Source organism: Rattus norvegicus, chromosome 3, assembly GCF_021556685.1.
Source record: "Rattus norvegicus strain SHRSP/BbbUtx chromosome 3, alternate assembly SHRSP_T2T, whole genome shotgun sequence".
Lineage (NCBI taxonomy): Eukaryota > Metazoa > Chordata > Mammalia > Rodentia > Muridae > Rattus > Rattus norvegicus.
Genome location: NC_141536.1, coordinates 69,689,703 through 69,703,274, shown reverse-complemented (window position 1 = coordinate 69,703,274; position 13,572 = coordinate 69,689,703). Strand labels below are relative to the sequence as shown.

Sequence of the window (13,572 nt, the reverse complement as noted above, 5' to 3'; positions counted from 1 at the left end):
TTTTTTTTTTTAATCTTTTTTTTATTTTTATTTATTTATTTTTTTTATTAACTTGAGTATTTCTTATATACATTTCGAGTGTTATTCCCTTTCCCGGTTTCCAGGCAAACATCCCCCTCCCCCCTCCCCTTCCTTGTGTCGATGTTTTCTATGGTATCTTCTGCCCCCGAGATTCTCTCTTCCATCTCTTGTATTCTGTTGCTGATGCTTGTATCTACGGTGCCTTGTCTCTTCCTTTGGTTTTCTATATCCAGGGTTGTCTCCCTTTGTGCTTTCTTTATTGCTTCTATTTCCATTTTCAATTCCTTCACCTGTTTGGTTGTGTTTTCCTACAATTCTTTCAGGGATTTTTGTGTTTCCTCTCTAAGGGCTTCTACTTGTTTCCTTGTGTTTTCCTGCATTTCTCTAAGGAAGTTCTTTATGTCTGTCATAAAGTCCTCCATCATCATGATCAAATGTGATTTTAAATCTAGATCTTGCTTTTCTGGTGTGTTTGGATATTCACTTTTTGCTTTGGTGGGAGATTTGTGCTCTGATGATGCCATGTAGTCTTAGTTTCTGTTGCTTGGGTTCCTGCACTTGCCATCAGTTTGTCTCTGGTGTTACCTTGTTTTGCCATTTCTGACAGAGGCTTGACCATCCTATAGGCCTGTCTGTCAGTAGTGCTATAGACCTGTTTTCCTGTTTTCTTTCAGCCAGTTATGGGAACAGAGTGTTCTGCTTTCAGTTGTCCCTGTCATCCCTGACAGTGGTCTTTCAGTTGTTCCTGAGGGCATGTGTCCTGAGTCCACCAGGCAGGTCACTTGAAGAAGAAAAGTTGGTCTTATCTCTGATCTCGGGCCTGAAGTCACTCCTCAGGACTGGGTTTCAGCTCTCTGTGAGGGCAGCAACCAGAAGGGCCTGCGCCCCCCCCCCAGAAGATGGCTTTAGGCATTTTCCTCTAGAGTCAGAAATGTAGGCAGAGAGTAGTCTCCTCTGGTTTCCCAGGCATGTCTGCCCCTCTGAAGATTTAGCTCTCCCTTCCATGGGACTTGGGTGTAGGGAGCTGTTTGACTGGGTCCCTTCAGATCCAGGAGCAGTCCAGACTGCAGGTCTCCTGTAGCTTGACTGCCCCTATCTTCCTGTGCTCAGAGGCCCTATACAGTTTCCTCTTGGGCCAGGGATGTGGGCCAAGGTGGGCAGAAGTGGTGGTTTCTCCTGCCCTGCAGACTCAGGATTGCCCACATGTCTGGGCAATGAGCTCTCTCTTCCACAGGTTTGGAAGCAGGGAGCTATGGGCGGGGATCAGCAAGGTTCGAGTGCCAGCTAGAAACCGGAAGTGTCTGGTTCTAGAGGCCTTTGTGTGTCCTGAGTCCACCTGGCAGGTCACTTGGAGCAGAAAAGTTGGTCTTACCTCTAGTCTCGGGCCTGAAGTCACCCCGTGGGGCTAGCTTTCTGCTCTCTGTGAGGGCAGCAACCAGAAGGGCCTGCCCCTACTTGTCCCTGTGCACAGAGGACCCTGATGGTGCTAGGTGTTTTCCTCTAGGGTCAGAAATGTGGGCAGAGAGTAGTCTCCTCTGGTTTCCCAGGCATGACTGCCCCTCTGAAGGTCTAGCTTTCCCTCCCATGGGATTTGGATGTAGGGAGCTGTTTGACCAGGTCTGTACAGACCTGAGCGCAGTCTGGACCTCAGGTCTCCTGTAGCTTGACTGCCCCTATCTTCCTGCGCCCAGATGCCCTATACAGTTTCCTCTTGGGCCAGGGATATGGGCAAAGGTGGGCAGAAGTGGAGGTCTCTCCTGCCTTGAAGTTTCTGGATTGCCCACACGTCTGGGCCTCAGATGTGTTCATAATTAGGAAAAAAGTCAGAGTTAAAGAACAATTTCCTGCTCTCATTCTCTCCCTTACTGTTCATATTTAAATCTATACTAAAAGTTTTTTCTTTTTTTCTTTTTACTTTTTATTGATTTTGTTTGTTTGTTTGTTTGTTTCACATCCCAGTCTGGATTATCTCCTCATCCCCTCATAAGGATCTCCTACCTGCTGGGTCACCACCAAACATAGGAGCCCAAAGGTCTGCCCCATCATTTTTGTGCTCGACCTCCCAGTCCACACCCTTACCTGCAATTGAGGATATGCACTCCACGCCCAACTCCATGCACCACAGCTCTGGCTGTCTCCCAGGAGGCCTGCTGCCACTCTGGACAACCAGTCCCAGAGGACTGCTATTACCAGAGACTACCAGGTCAGCAAACACCAGAGACAATTCGATGGCTAAAGTCAAGCACAGAACACAATCAACAAAAGACAGTGCAATATGGTACCATTAGAATCCAGCTCTCCTACTAAAGAAAGCCCTGGGTATCCAAACACACCCAAAAAGCAAACAATGACTTTAATTCACATCTTATGAAATTGATAAAGGTCTTTAAAGAGGAAATAAATAAATACCTCAAAGAAATACAGGAAAATACAATCAAACAGGTGGAGGAAATAAATAAAACCATTGAAAATCTCAAAATGAAAATAGAAGCAATAAAGAAAGCATAATAAGAGACAACACTATAAATAGAAACCTAGGAAAGAGAACGAGAACTACAGATATCACCAACAAAAAGCAAGAGATTAAAGACAGAATCTTAGACATAGAAGATAGGATAGAAGAAATTAATACATTGGTCAAAGAAAATGTCAAATCTAAAAAGTTTCTAACACAAAATATCCAGGAAATTTGGGACTCTATGAAAAGAGCAAACCTAAGAATAATATGAATAGAAGAAAAAGGTTATCAGCTCAAAAGCCCAGAAAATAAATTAAACAAAATCATAGAAGAAAACTTCCTTAACCTAAAGAAAGAGATGGCTACAAAGGTATAAGAAGCCTATAGAACACCAAATAGATTGAGCCAGAAAAGAAAATTCTGCCACCACATAATAAACAAACACTAAATGTAAAAAACAAAGAAAGAATATTAAAAGCCACAAGGGGAAAAGGCCAAGTAACATATAAAGACAGACCTTTAAGAATTAAGGACACCGGGGCTGGAGAGATGGCTCAGTGGTTAAGAGCACTGACTGCTCTTCCAGAGGTCCTGAGTTCAATTCCCAGTAACCACATGGTAGCTCACAACCATCTGTAATGGGATCTGATGCCCTCTTCTGGTGTGTCTGAAGACAGCTACACTGTACTCATGTACAATCAATCAATCAGTAAATAAATAATTCTTTTTAAAAAAAGAATTAAGGACACCATCAATAAGACAAAACAACAGCCTACAGATTGGAATAAATATCTTCACTAACCCTACATAGAGGGCTACTATCGAAAGTATATGAAGAACGCAAGAAGTTAAACACCAACAAGAACCCAATTGAAAAATGATGCACAGAGCTAAACAAGAATTCTCAGTGGAGGAATCTCGAGTGGCTGAGAAGCACTTAAAGAACTGTTCAATATCCTCATTCATCAGGGAAATGCAAAACGACCTTGAGACACCATCTTACGCCCATCAGAATGGATAAGATCAAAATCTCAAGTGATGGCACACGTTGGCAAAGATGTGGAGCATGGAGAATACTCCTCCATTGCTGGTGGAAGGGTAAACTTACACAACTACTCTGGTAATAAATCTGGTGGTTTCTCAGAAAATTAGGAATAGTTCTACCTGGAGACCAAGATATACTGCTGCAGAAATACTGATTCAGACATGACTCCAACCACAAAACTTTCAACTCACAATCTGTCCTGTCTACAAGAATTCAGAGACAGCTGAGGTATAAGTGACACCATCCATACTGGATCCTTATGGGGACTTCTCCCAATTATTCTGTTATGTCATGGAGATCGTACAGGTTTGAAACAGCAGGACTAACCCTTTCAAGCATCCCAACCATTCATAGATATGATTTTGGAATGGGCCATTTCAGAACCCTGGATCTGGGCCTGGGTGGTAACAGAGCTAGTGAGTCCAGTGTGCTCCCTTATCCTCAGAACCAGGGCAAGCTCTCCAGCACTGCCCTGGCTAGGCCACCCACTCCTGCCTCAGCAGGAGGCAGGCAACTGCTCCTGTTTTCATGCCCTCAGGGCCAGTTCACCTGCATCCACACCTCCAGGCCAGCTCCACTGTGCTGTCCAGTCAAGGTTCAGGGCCCAGCCTGTCAAGTGCTACAGCCTGAGAGGGGCTGAGACAGCTAGCCTGCTCTCACCTTCTCATGGACGGCTCATGTGTGCTTTTGCCATCAGGGCCGGTCCTACTGTGCTGCCCAGGGGAGGTGCAGGAGCTGCTCTCCAAGTGTTCCACCGGGCGAGGGACAGGATTAGTTCACCTACTCTCATGACATCAGGGCCAGTCCCTCTGACAGTGGTGGTAAGAGGGGCAAGAAGGGGAGGGCATCACTGTGGCACTCATGTGACCTCACGGCAGAATAGTGGTAGGGACAGCTCTCCCTCATTCTTGCCCTTGAGGCTGGCTCACCCGTGCTCCCTACTCCGAAGGTCAGCTCTGTTATGCTGTCCAGGCAAGATGCCAGGGCTTGTTCTCCCAAGTGCTGCAGATGGTAAGGGGCAGGGCTAACTCTCCCAAGCTCATAATCCTGTGAGCAGCTTTGCTGTCTGCCAGCAGTGGTGAGGGAAAAGGGGTAGTATCATCTCTGCACTTTTGCCACCCAACAGCAGGTGAGTGGCAGGGTCAGCTCTCCTGCCCCACCGCCAGGACCAGCTCCACTGCATTGCCTACGCAGGGCACAGGACCCGCTCTTCCAAATACTGCCAGGAGTGAGAGGTGGGGCCAGTTCTCCAGAGTGTTGCATTTAGTGAGGGATGAAGCCACTTATACAAAGCCCTGGACATCCATGTGGTTCTCAGAGGCTGCCCCAAACAAGGACATCCCTATGTTCCCTAGTGGTATTATGAGCCAGGGACATCGACGCCGACCCCTGCCACTCCACAGCCATGGACTTAGACATGACCCTCAGTGACAGCATGTCCCTCTCGACCCTTGAGTTTTCAGTTCCATCTTTCTTCATAATGCTCAAGCTGCTCCACTTCTCTTTCTACCCCATCTGACCACTACATAGTCACACACTGGGATGGCTCCCTCTACAGGCTAGTCACGTGACTGGCAGGCAGGCTCCTGGGCAATGTCCTCCATCTGTGCTGTAAATCACGGAGACAAGCAGGTGTCTATGACCCACCGATGCTATGTGCTTGAGGTCAAGTCTGTGGGTGGCATAGCAGTCCACAGGTCTCTGTCTGTCTTCCTCCTCCTGCGCTGCAGCTGCCTAGATTTGGTTGGCTTGATTTGATTTGATTTGATTTGATTTGATTTGATTTGGCTTGATTTGAATTTTATGAGTACCAGGCATACGTCAGCTTTGGCCACCAAGCCAGGCATCAAGCAAAGATAAACAACTGACTGCCACCTGCTCTGTCCCTGACTGCTATAAGAACAGGACCACCAACGTGGTGTCACTTTGCCCATTGCAAGGGGTGGGGTCGGATAGGGTAAAGTTTTTCTTAATAAACTTCAATTTTGTTTCAAAGCAGCAAGGAACAAAAAAGATTATCTTTTCTGGAAATAACATCTAATGTATCACCATCTCTAGAAAGTTTAAATCACTTCATCCGAAAATCACTAGAGAATGTTGTTTATCCAATGCCACCTTAGTCCCTGAGAGCTCATATTCTCAAGAGAATCAATCCCTTAGGCCCAGTAATAAACTCCCCAAAGAGGAAAAAAACACTCAAGAGAAACCTGGTAGGCAATCAGCCTGCTCCGGCTCCACTCGGTGAATTGGAGCAACTCTGGTGTAAGTAAAGCAAACAACTCCATGCTCACCACCGTTATACATCTCTTCCGTGTGTGAAGGAACTGACAAGGCAAAGTACTTTGGTCAGAGTAAAGCATGGCTCACAGAACCAAGAGGGTGTTTTCCGTCACTGGTGATGTAACAAAATGCTTAGGGCTTGGAATCTAAATGCTGACGGTTAATGCTAAGAACATGAGAGCAAATACTTCCAATTTAGAAACCAATTGATACTACACGCGTCTAATATATTTTGAGAGTTCTTTATGTACCTTAGGTAAGATTCTTTTTTCAACTATGAGTAATGAACATCTTTTCTCCCATGGTAATATCCTTTTTCAGACTCAAACTTGTTTTTAGCTAGTTGAAATTTTTCATTATGTTTGATTTACTTATTCATACCTATTAACCCATACTGCCCAATTTTTCTCAATTGTTACATCTTATATAACATGATAAAACCTTTGTATATAATGTTTAAGAGCTCTCTGCTATGTTCTCTGACTTCAATATTTTACTTTATATTATTTTATTAAAAAGTAATGGCTTAGCTGGGTGGTGGGGGACATGCCTTTAATCCCAGCACTTGAGAGGCAGAGGCAGGCAGATCTCTGAGTTTGACACCAGTCTGGCCTACAGAGTGAATTCCAAGGCTACAAAAAGAAATCACATCGTGAAAAGAAATCCTGTTTCTTTAATTTAATTTAATTTAATTTTTATCGGATATATTTCTTCATTTACATTTCAAATGTTCCTTTTCCTGGTTTCCTGTCCATAAGCCCCCTATCCCCTCCCCCTCCCCCTCCCACATAAGAGTATTCCACCACCCATCAAAAATCATGTTTCTTATGTTAGCTTTAAATATATGATCTATTTTGAGTTAATTTTTATTTATGATGTAATTTTGAGTTGATATTTTTTACTGTGGGTTCTCTCTCTCTCTCTCTCTCTCTCTCTCTCTCGCTCTTTCTCTCCCTCTCTCTCTCTCTCTCTCTCTTGGATATTTTTATTTACATTTCAAATGTTATCCCCTTTCCCAGTTTCCTGCCATAAATTCCATTCCCTCCTCCCTCTGCTTCTGTGAGGGTGTTCCCCCACCCATCCACCCACCCACTGAAATGATCAAGCATTCTAGAATCCTACTAAATGGCTTTTGCATTTTTATAAAAATCAGTGGGCTAGACCTATGTATATTGTTTTCTGGGCTTTCTCTGCTCTTCTTCTGTGTGTCAACCCATTTACCAATATCACATTGTTTAGTTATACAAAGCCAGGATAAATCCTGACAGCATTACTGGCTCACTATAGTTTATTCTTTGGGAAGTCTTGCTTAGATAATATAGCAACTATTGTAGAATATTCTACTCTATACCTAGAGAAAAATGTGACAGATTGGGAATTGTGTCTATTGTGTGTTGATTTCAAATTAACACCTCATTATACAGATTTTTAGCCCATACAGTTTGTTGACATATGTAGATCTTTGTTTTTCTTCATCATTGTTTCCGAGATTCATCACGCTAATCCTATGCACATATGACCACATTTATACTTAATTACTTCTACTTTAGTGACTACAAAGGAGACTTTAATTTAATCTCCCATCTTCCACTACGAATATGCAGAAAACTGATTTCTTTATAGTCATATTGTGTTCCGAAACTTTGCTGAAGTGACTTGTGAACTCTAGAAAATGGTAGATTCCTTGGAATTTTCTGTATTGTTTGTGTCACTTACACACATGTGGATTTCTTCCTCTCTGACTTCTATGATTCTGATTCCTCTTCTGCCCTCATTCTACTAACTAGAATTTCCATAAACACAAGGAATGGCATTGATGATAGTGTGTTTATCTAAGGAGGCAAACATTTATATTTGTAAATGCTCTTCATCAAATTGAAAATATTCCATTTATTCATAAAGTTTATGGGTTGGGTATTTAGCTCAGTGGTAGAGCCCTTGCCCAGCAAGAGCAAGGCCCAGCTCCGGGGGAAAAAAAAACATAAAGTTTAAACTTTTTAAAGTCATGATCAGGTGTTGAATTCTGCTAAATGCATCTTCAAAAATTATCTGATGTATTAGGAAGTAGGTTTCTTTTTCATACTATTTGTATCTGTATTTTTTCCGATTTTATCCATTTATTTTCATTTTTCTATGATAAATAAATATATATTGAATATATGTACCATAATTCCATAATCCCTTGTCTGTGGATCATCTAGGCAGGTTCCATATTTTTGCTATTATGAATATGAGAACAATAAACTTGGACGTGTAAGTGTATCTGTGATGACATATATAGTTCTCTAGGCGTATGCTCAGGAATGCTCTAGATACACAGTTCAGTAATTCTATTTTTTTATTATTTTTTGAGATAATATAATTGCAACATTTCTTTCTTCCATTTCCTCCCTCTAAACCCTCTCATATATCCATCAAATTCATGACCTCTTTTTTTTATTAATTGTTATTGAATGCATATGTATATAGTCGTTCTATAAATACAGCCTGCACAGTTCATATATTGTTACTTATATGTATGTTTTCAGGGCTGACCATTTGGCACTGGACAACCTATTGGTGTGTTCTTCGCTGGGGATGATCAGTTCTAGCTTTCCTTCATTAGACCTTAGTTCTTTGCATAGGGATTAGGCCTCATGGGCTTTTTCTACTTTGGCATGTACATTGGTGTCATTCTTATTCAGTTCCTGTTTGGGCAATGTTTGTAAGACTTGACAGGTGTCATATCTGATGTTACTAGGAGACACGGTCTCACATCAAAGCCCCCATTCTTCTGGCTCTTAGAATCTTTCTGCCTCTTCTGCTGCACTGTTAATTGAGCCTTCAGAGCAGCAGTGTTTTGTAGATTGTATACATTGTGACTGTCCACACACTGTGTTTTGATACATTATGGTTTTCAAAACTCTCCATACAGATTTCCAAAATGTCATTGCTTGGTTATACTCACATAAGCAGTAAGTAAGAGTTCTTTCCCTAATCCTTGGCATTATTTGTTATCTCGCTTTTCTTGGTGATACCCATTCTTTCAAGACTGAGATGAAATCTCACAGCAGTTTTAATTTGTATTTCTTTCACAGCTAGGCATATTCAAAACTATTTTAATGTATGTATTGACCACTTTTATTTCTTCTAAGAACATCTGTTATAATTATTAAAACATTTGTTACTTAGAAATTTAGGGGTTCTTAATGTTTAACTTTTTAAGTCCTTCATATATTCTATATATTGACCCTTGTCAATACATAGGTACAACTAAAGAGTTTCTTATTTTTCCTGTCTGTTTACTCTGCTCATAGTCTCCTTTGCTGTGCAGAACCTTATTAAGTTCCTATAGCCACATTAGTTTTTCTGGATACTTCCTGTCCTACTGGAACTATGTTCAGAGGGTTCTTATGAATACTTAAATATTGAAACATTTTGTCCATTTTCTCTAACTTTGAGGTTTCAGCATTCTTTGATCTACTTTATATAACATTGAGCAGGGTGAAATATAAGAAACTAATTATAATTTTATACAAGTTGGCATTCCGTTTCACCCACACAATTTGTTGAATGGACTTTCTTTCCCAAAATGTTTTGACAACTTTGTCAAAAATCAGATGATCATGACTGCATGGGTTTATTCTTCGGAGCGATGTTCTATTGGTTCATGCTTCTATCTATTTCTCAGTTCTATGTTCTATTGGTCTATGCTTCTGCATTTGTGCTAGTCCAGGCTTTTGTCACTATGGTTCCATTGTGAGGTCAGGTGTGATAAAACCACCAGATGTGTCTTTTCTACTTAGGATTGCTTTGGCTGTAGCTGGCCTTTGTGTTCTTGTAAGAATTGTGGTTTTCCTGGTGCTATGAAGAATATAATTAGAATTTTGGTGGGTGTTGCATTGAATATATAGAAAACTTTTGGAAATATAGACTTTTCACAAATTAATTCTACCAATCTAGGATCATGGAAGGTTATTCTATATCTATTCTTCAGTTTCTTCCCACCTTGTCTTAAAGTTTTCATTTTCATGCTTACATTTATTCCGAGATACATTTTAATCTATTGTGAATGATTATCTTTCCTAAGTTTGATCTTAATAATTTCACTGTGTGCATATATTAAAAACTACTAATTTTATATGTTGATTTTGTATCCTGCAACTTTAATGAAAGTGTTTATGACCAACACAGTAACTATCAGTGAATCTAAGTATTTTCTGATAGAGTCTGTGTGGTCTTTTAGGTATAGAGAACATTATCTGTAAATAGGGATATTTTTACTTGTTTTTAAGAAGTGTTCTCCATTTTAAGATGAATAATGGCTCAAATACATTAATTTATAAAGTGACTTCACATCATAGATATAAAAGACTCTTTGGAAATTGACAAATATGAGTGTTTTTCAGGAAAAGCCAACTTGAATAAAACTAAAATGGAACAAACTGTTGATATTTTAAAAATCAAATTACTGAGATCTTCTTTGTCCCTCCTCTTCTTAGTGTTCTCCAGATTTTCAGTGACAATGATACAATATAATGAGACTGAAGTCAAGGGCTTCTATCTCCTGGGATTTGGAGTCCGGCATGATATTCAATATGTCCTCTTCATTGTGTTTCTTGTTATCTACGTGACATCCATGCTGGGCAACACTGGGATGATTCTCCTTATCCACACTGACTCCAGACTTCAGACCCCCATGTACTTCTTCCTACAACACCTAGCTTTTGTTGATATCTGTTATACATCTGCTATTACTCCCAAGATGTTACAAAACTTTGTAGTGGAAGACAGATCCATATCATTTGGAGGGTGTGTAGTGCAACTACTGATCTATGCAATCTTTGCTACTTGTGACTGCTACCTCCTGGCAGCTATGGCAGTAGACCGCTATGTAGCCATCTGCAAACCACTTCATTATCCTATACTCATGTCCCGAAAAGTCTGCATCCAGATGGTAGCTGGCTCCTATCTCATTGGATCAATAAATTCTTCAGTACACACAGGATTTACATTTTCATTGTCATACTGTAAATCTAATCACATCAATCACTTTTTCTGTGATGTCCCCCCAATTATTAGCCTTTCCTGCTCTAACATTGACACCAATATCAGACTTCTTATTTTCTTTGTTGGATTTAACCTGATATTCACTGTGTTGGTTGTTATCTTCTCTTACATATACATCATGGCTGCTATTCTAAAGATGTCCTCTACTGCAGGGAGGAAGAAAACTTTCTCCACATGTGCCTCCCACCTGACAGCAGTCACCATTTTCTATGGAACCCTTGCTTACATGTACTTACAGCCTCATTCGGAAAATTCTGAGGAGAACATGAAAGTGGCCTCTGTGTTTTATGGTATTGTGATTCCCATGCTGAACCCTCTGATCTATAGCTTGAGAAATAAGGAGGTCAAAGATGCGATAAAATTGACAAGAAAAAAGTTATTTAGGTCTGGCCCACAGAAATAAAAATTTACCATATCAAATTATTAGTATAATTGTTCAATTACAACTTGTGATATTTGAACCAGCCAGTTCCTAAATGATGACTACCCCATTAATGCATTAAATCATATAATATATGAAATAATCAATTACTTCTCCTGAAACATATTTAAAACTCATAGTTTGAAATTTATGTTTCACACTGTCATGAAGAGGAATTTATGAAGATTATTATAGATATTGACAAGTATATTTTTAAAAACTTCCTTTATGAAATACTATTTAAAATAATTTAAATACGTTAAAGTAGTGGTTCTCAACCTGTAGGTAGTGACCCTTTTAGATATTGTATATCAGATACTTACATTTCAATTTATAACAGTAGCAAAATTACAGTTATTAAGTAGCAACAAAATAATTTTATGGTTGGGGATCCCTACAACATGAGGAACTGTACTAAAGGGTCACAGAGAACCATTTCGTAAATGACTAGAAAAACATTTTGCTGTATATAATAAATATTAACATTTAATTTCATTATTTTCTCCTGGAGTTTCATAAGTTGCTTACCATGGGGTCTTTTGTAAGTTCTATTCAAATTACTACAATCATCTGAATATGAAATAAATATATTTATTTTTAAATGTCGTGCAATTCAAACTGCCCCTTCCAACTCACATCCTCATCATTATTACATTCCCTGGCACTTTATATTATTTTTTCGCTAGTAACTTCTTCACTTTTCAATCTACCTTAAACTTCCCTGTTAACTGTAACAACACAAACACTTTCTATTTCTATCCCAAGTGAGATAACCTAGAAAAAATAGCACTAAAAATGTGTTCTTACTCATTCATTTGTAAAATGTATACAAATTATTTTATGCAGACGAACAGCTTTAGAACAGACAAAACAGAAACCCACTGCTTTGTTGTGTGCCAAGAGACTGGCTTCAGAAAAGCCATATACAGCAAACCAGTTGCTAACATTAAACTAAATGGAGAGAAACTTGAAGCAATCCCACTAAAATCAGGGACTAGACAAGGCTGCCCACTCTCTCCCTACTTATTCAATATAGTTCTTGAAGTTCTAGCCAGAGCAATCAGACAACAAAAGGAGATCAAAGGGATACAGATCGGAAAAGAAGAGGTCAAAATATCACTATTTGCAGATGATATGATAGTATATTTAAGTGATCCCAAAAGTTCCACCAGAGAACTACTAAAGCTGATAAACAACTTCAGCAAAGTGGCTGGGTATAAAATTAACTCAAATAAATCAGTTGCCTTCCTCTATACAAAAGAGAAACAAGCCGAGAAAGAAATTAGGGAAACGACACCCTTCATAATAGACCCAAATAATATAAAGTACCTCGGTGTGACTTTAACCAAGCAAGTAAAAGATCTGTACAATAAGAACTTCAAGTCACTGAAGAAAGAAATTGAAGAAGACCTCAGAAGATGGAAAGATCTCCCATGCTCATGGATTGGCAGGATTAATATAGTAAAAATGGCCATTTTACCAAAAGCAATCTACAGATTCAATGCAATCCCCATCAAAATACCAATCCAATTCTTCAAAGAGTTAGACAGAACAATTTGCAAATTCATCTGGAATAACAAAAAACCCAGGATAGCTAAAGCTATCCTCAACAATAAAAGGACTTCAGGGGGAATCACTATCCCTGAACTCAAGCAGTATTACAGAGCAATAGTGATAAAAACTGCATGGTATTGGTACAGAGACAGACAGATAGACCAATGGAATAGAATTGAAGACCCAGAAATGAACCCACACACCTATGGTCACTTGATTTTTGACAAAGGAGCCAAAACCATCCAATGGAAAAAAGATAGCATTTTCAGCAAATGGTGCTGGTTCAACTGGAGGGCAACATGTAGAAGAATGCAGATCGATCCATGCTTATCACCCTGTACAAAGCTTAAGTCGAAGTGGATCAAGGACCTCCACATCAAACCAGACACACTCAAACTAATAGAAGAAAAACTAGGGAAGCATCTGGAACACATGGGCACTGGAAAAAATTTCCTGAACAAAACACCAATGGCTTATGCTCTAAGATCAAGAATTGACAAATGGGATCTCATAAAACTGCAAAGCTTCTGTAAGGCAAAGGACACTGTGGTTAGGACAAAACGGCAACCAACAGATTGGGAAAAGATCTTTACCAACCCTACAACAGATAGAGGCCTTATATCCAAAATATACAAAGAACTCAAGAAGTTAGACCGCAGGGAAACAAATAACCCTATTAAAAAATGGGGTTCAGAGCTAAACAAAGAATTCACAGCTGAGGAATGCCGAATGGCTGAGAAACAC

At 39.9% G+C, this 13,572-nt stretch overlaps 1 protein-coding gene across 1 annotated transcript; it reads left to right on the top strand.

Annotated features, from left to right (window-relative positions):
• Positions 1 to 10,308: 10,308 nt before the first annotated feature.
• Positions 10,309 to 11,256, top strand: Olr440 (olfactory receptor 440). The gene is given in 1 exon segment (NM_001000282.1): positions 10,309 to 11,256. A coding segment is annotated over 1 exon segment (948 nt).
• The last annotated feature ends 2,316 nt before the right edge of the window (positions 11,257 to 13,572 follow it).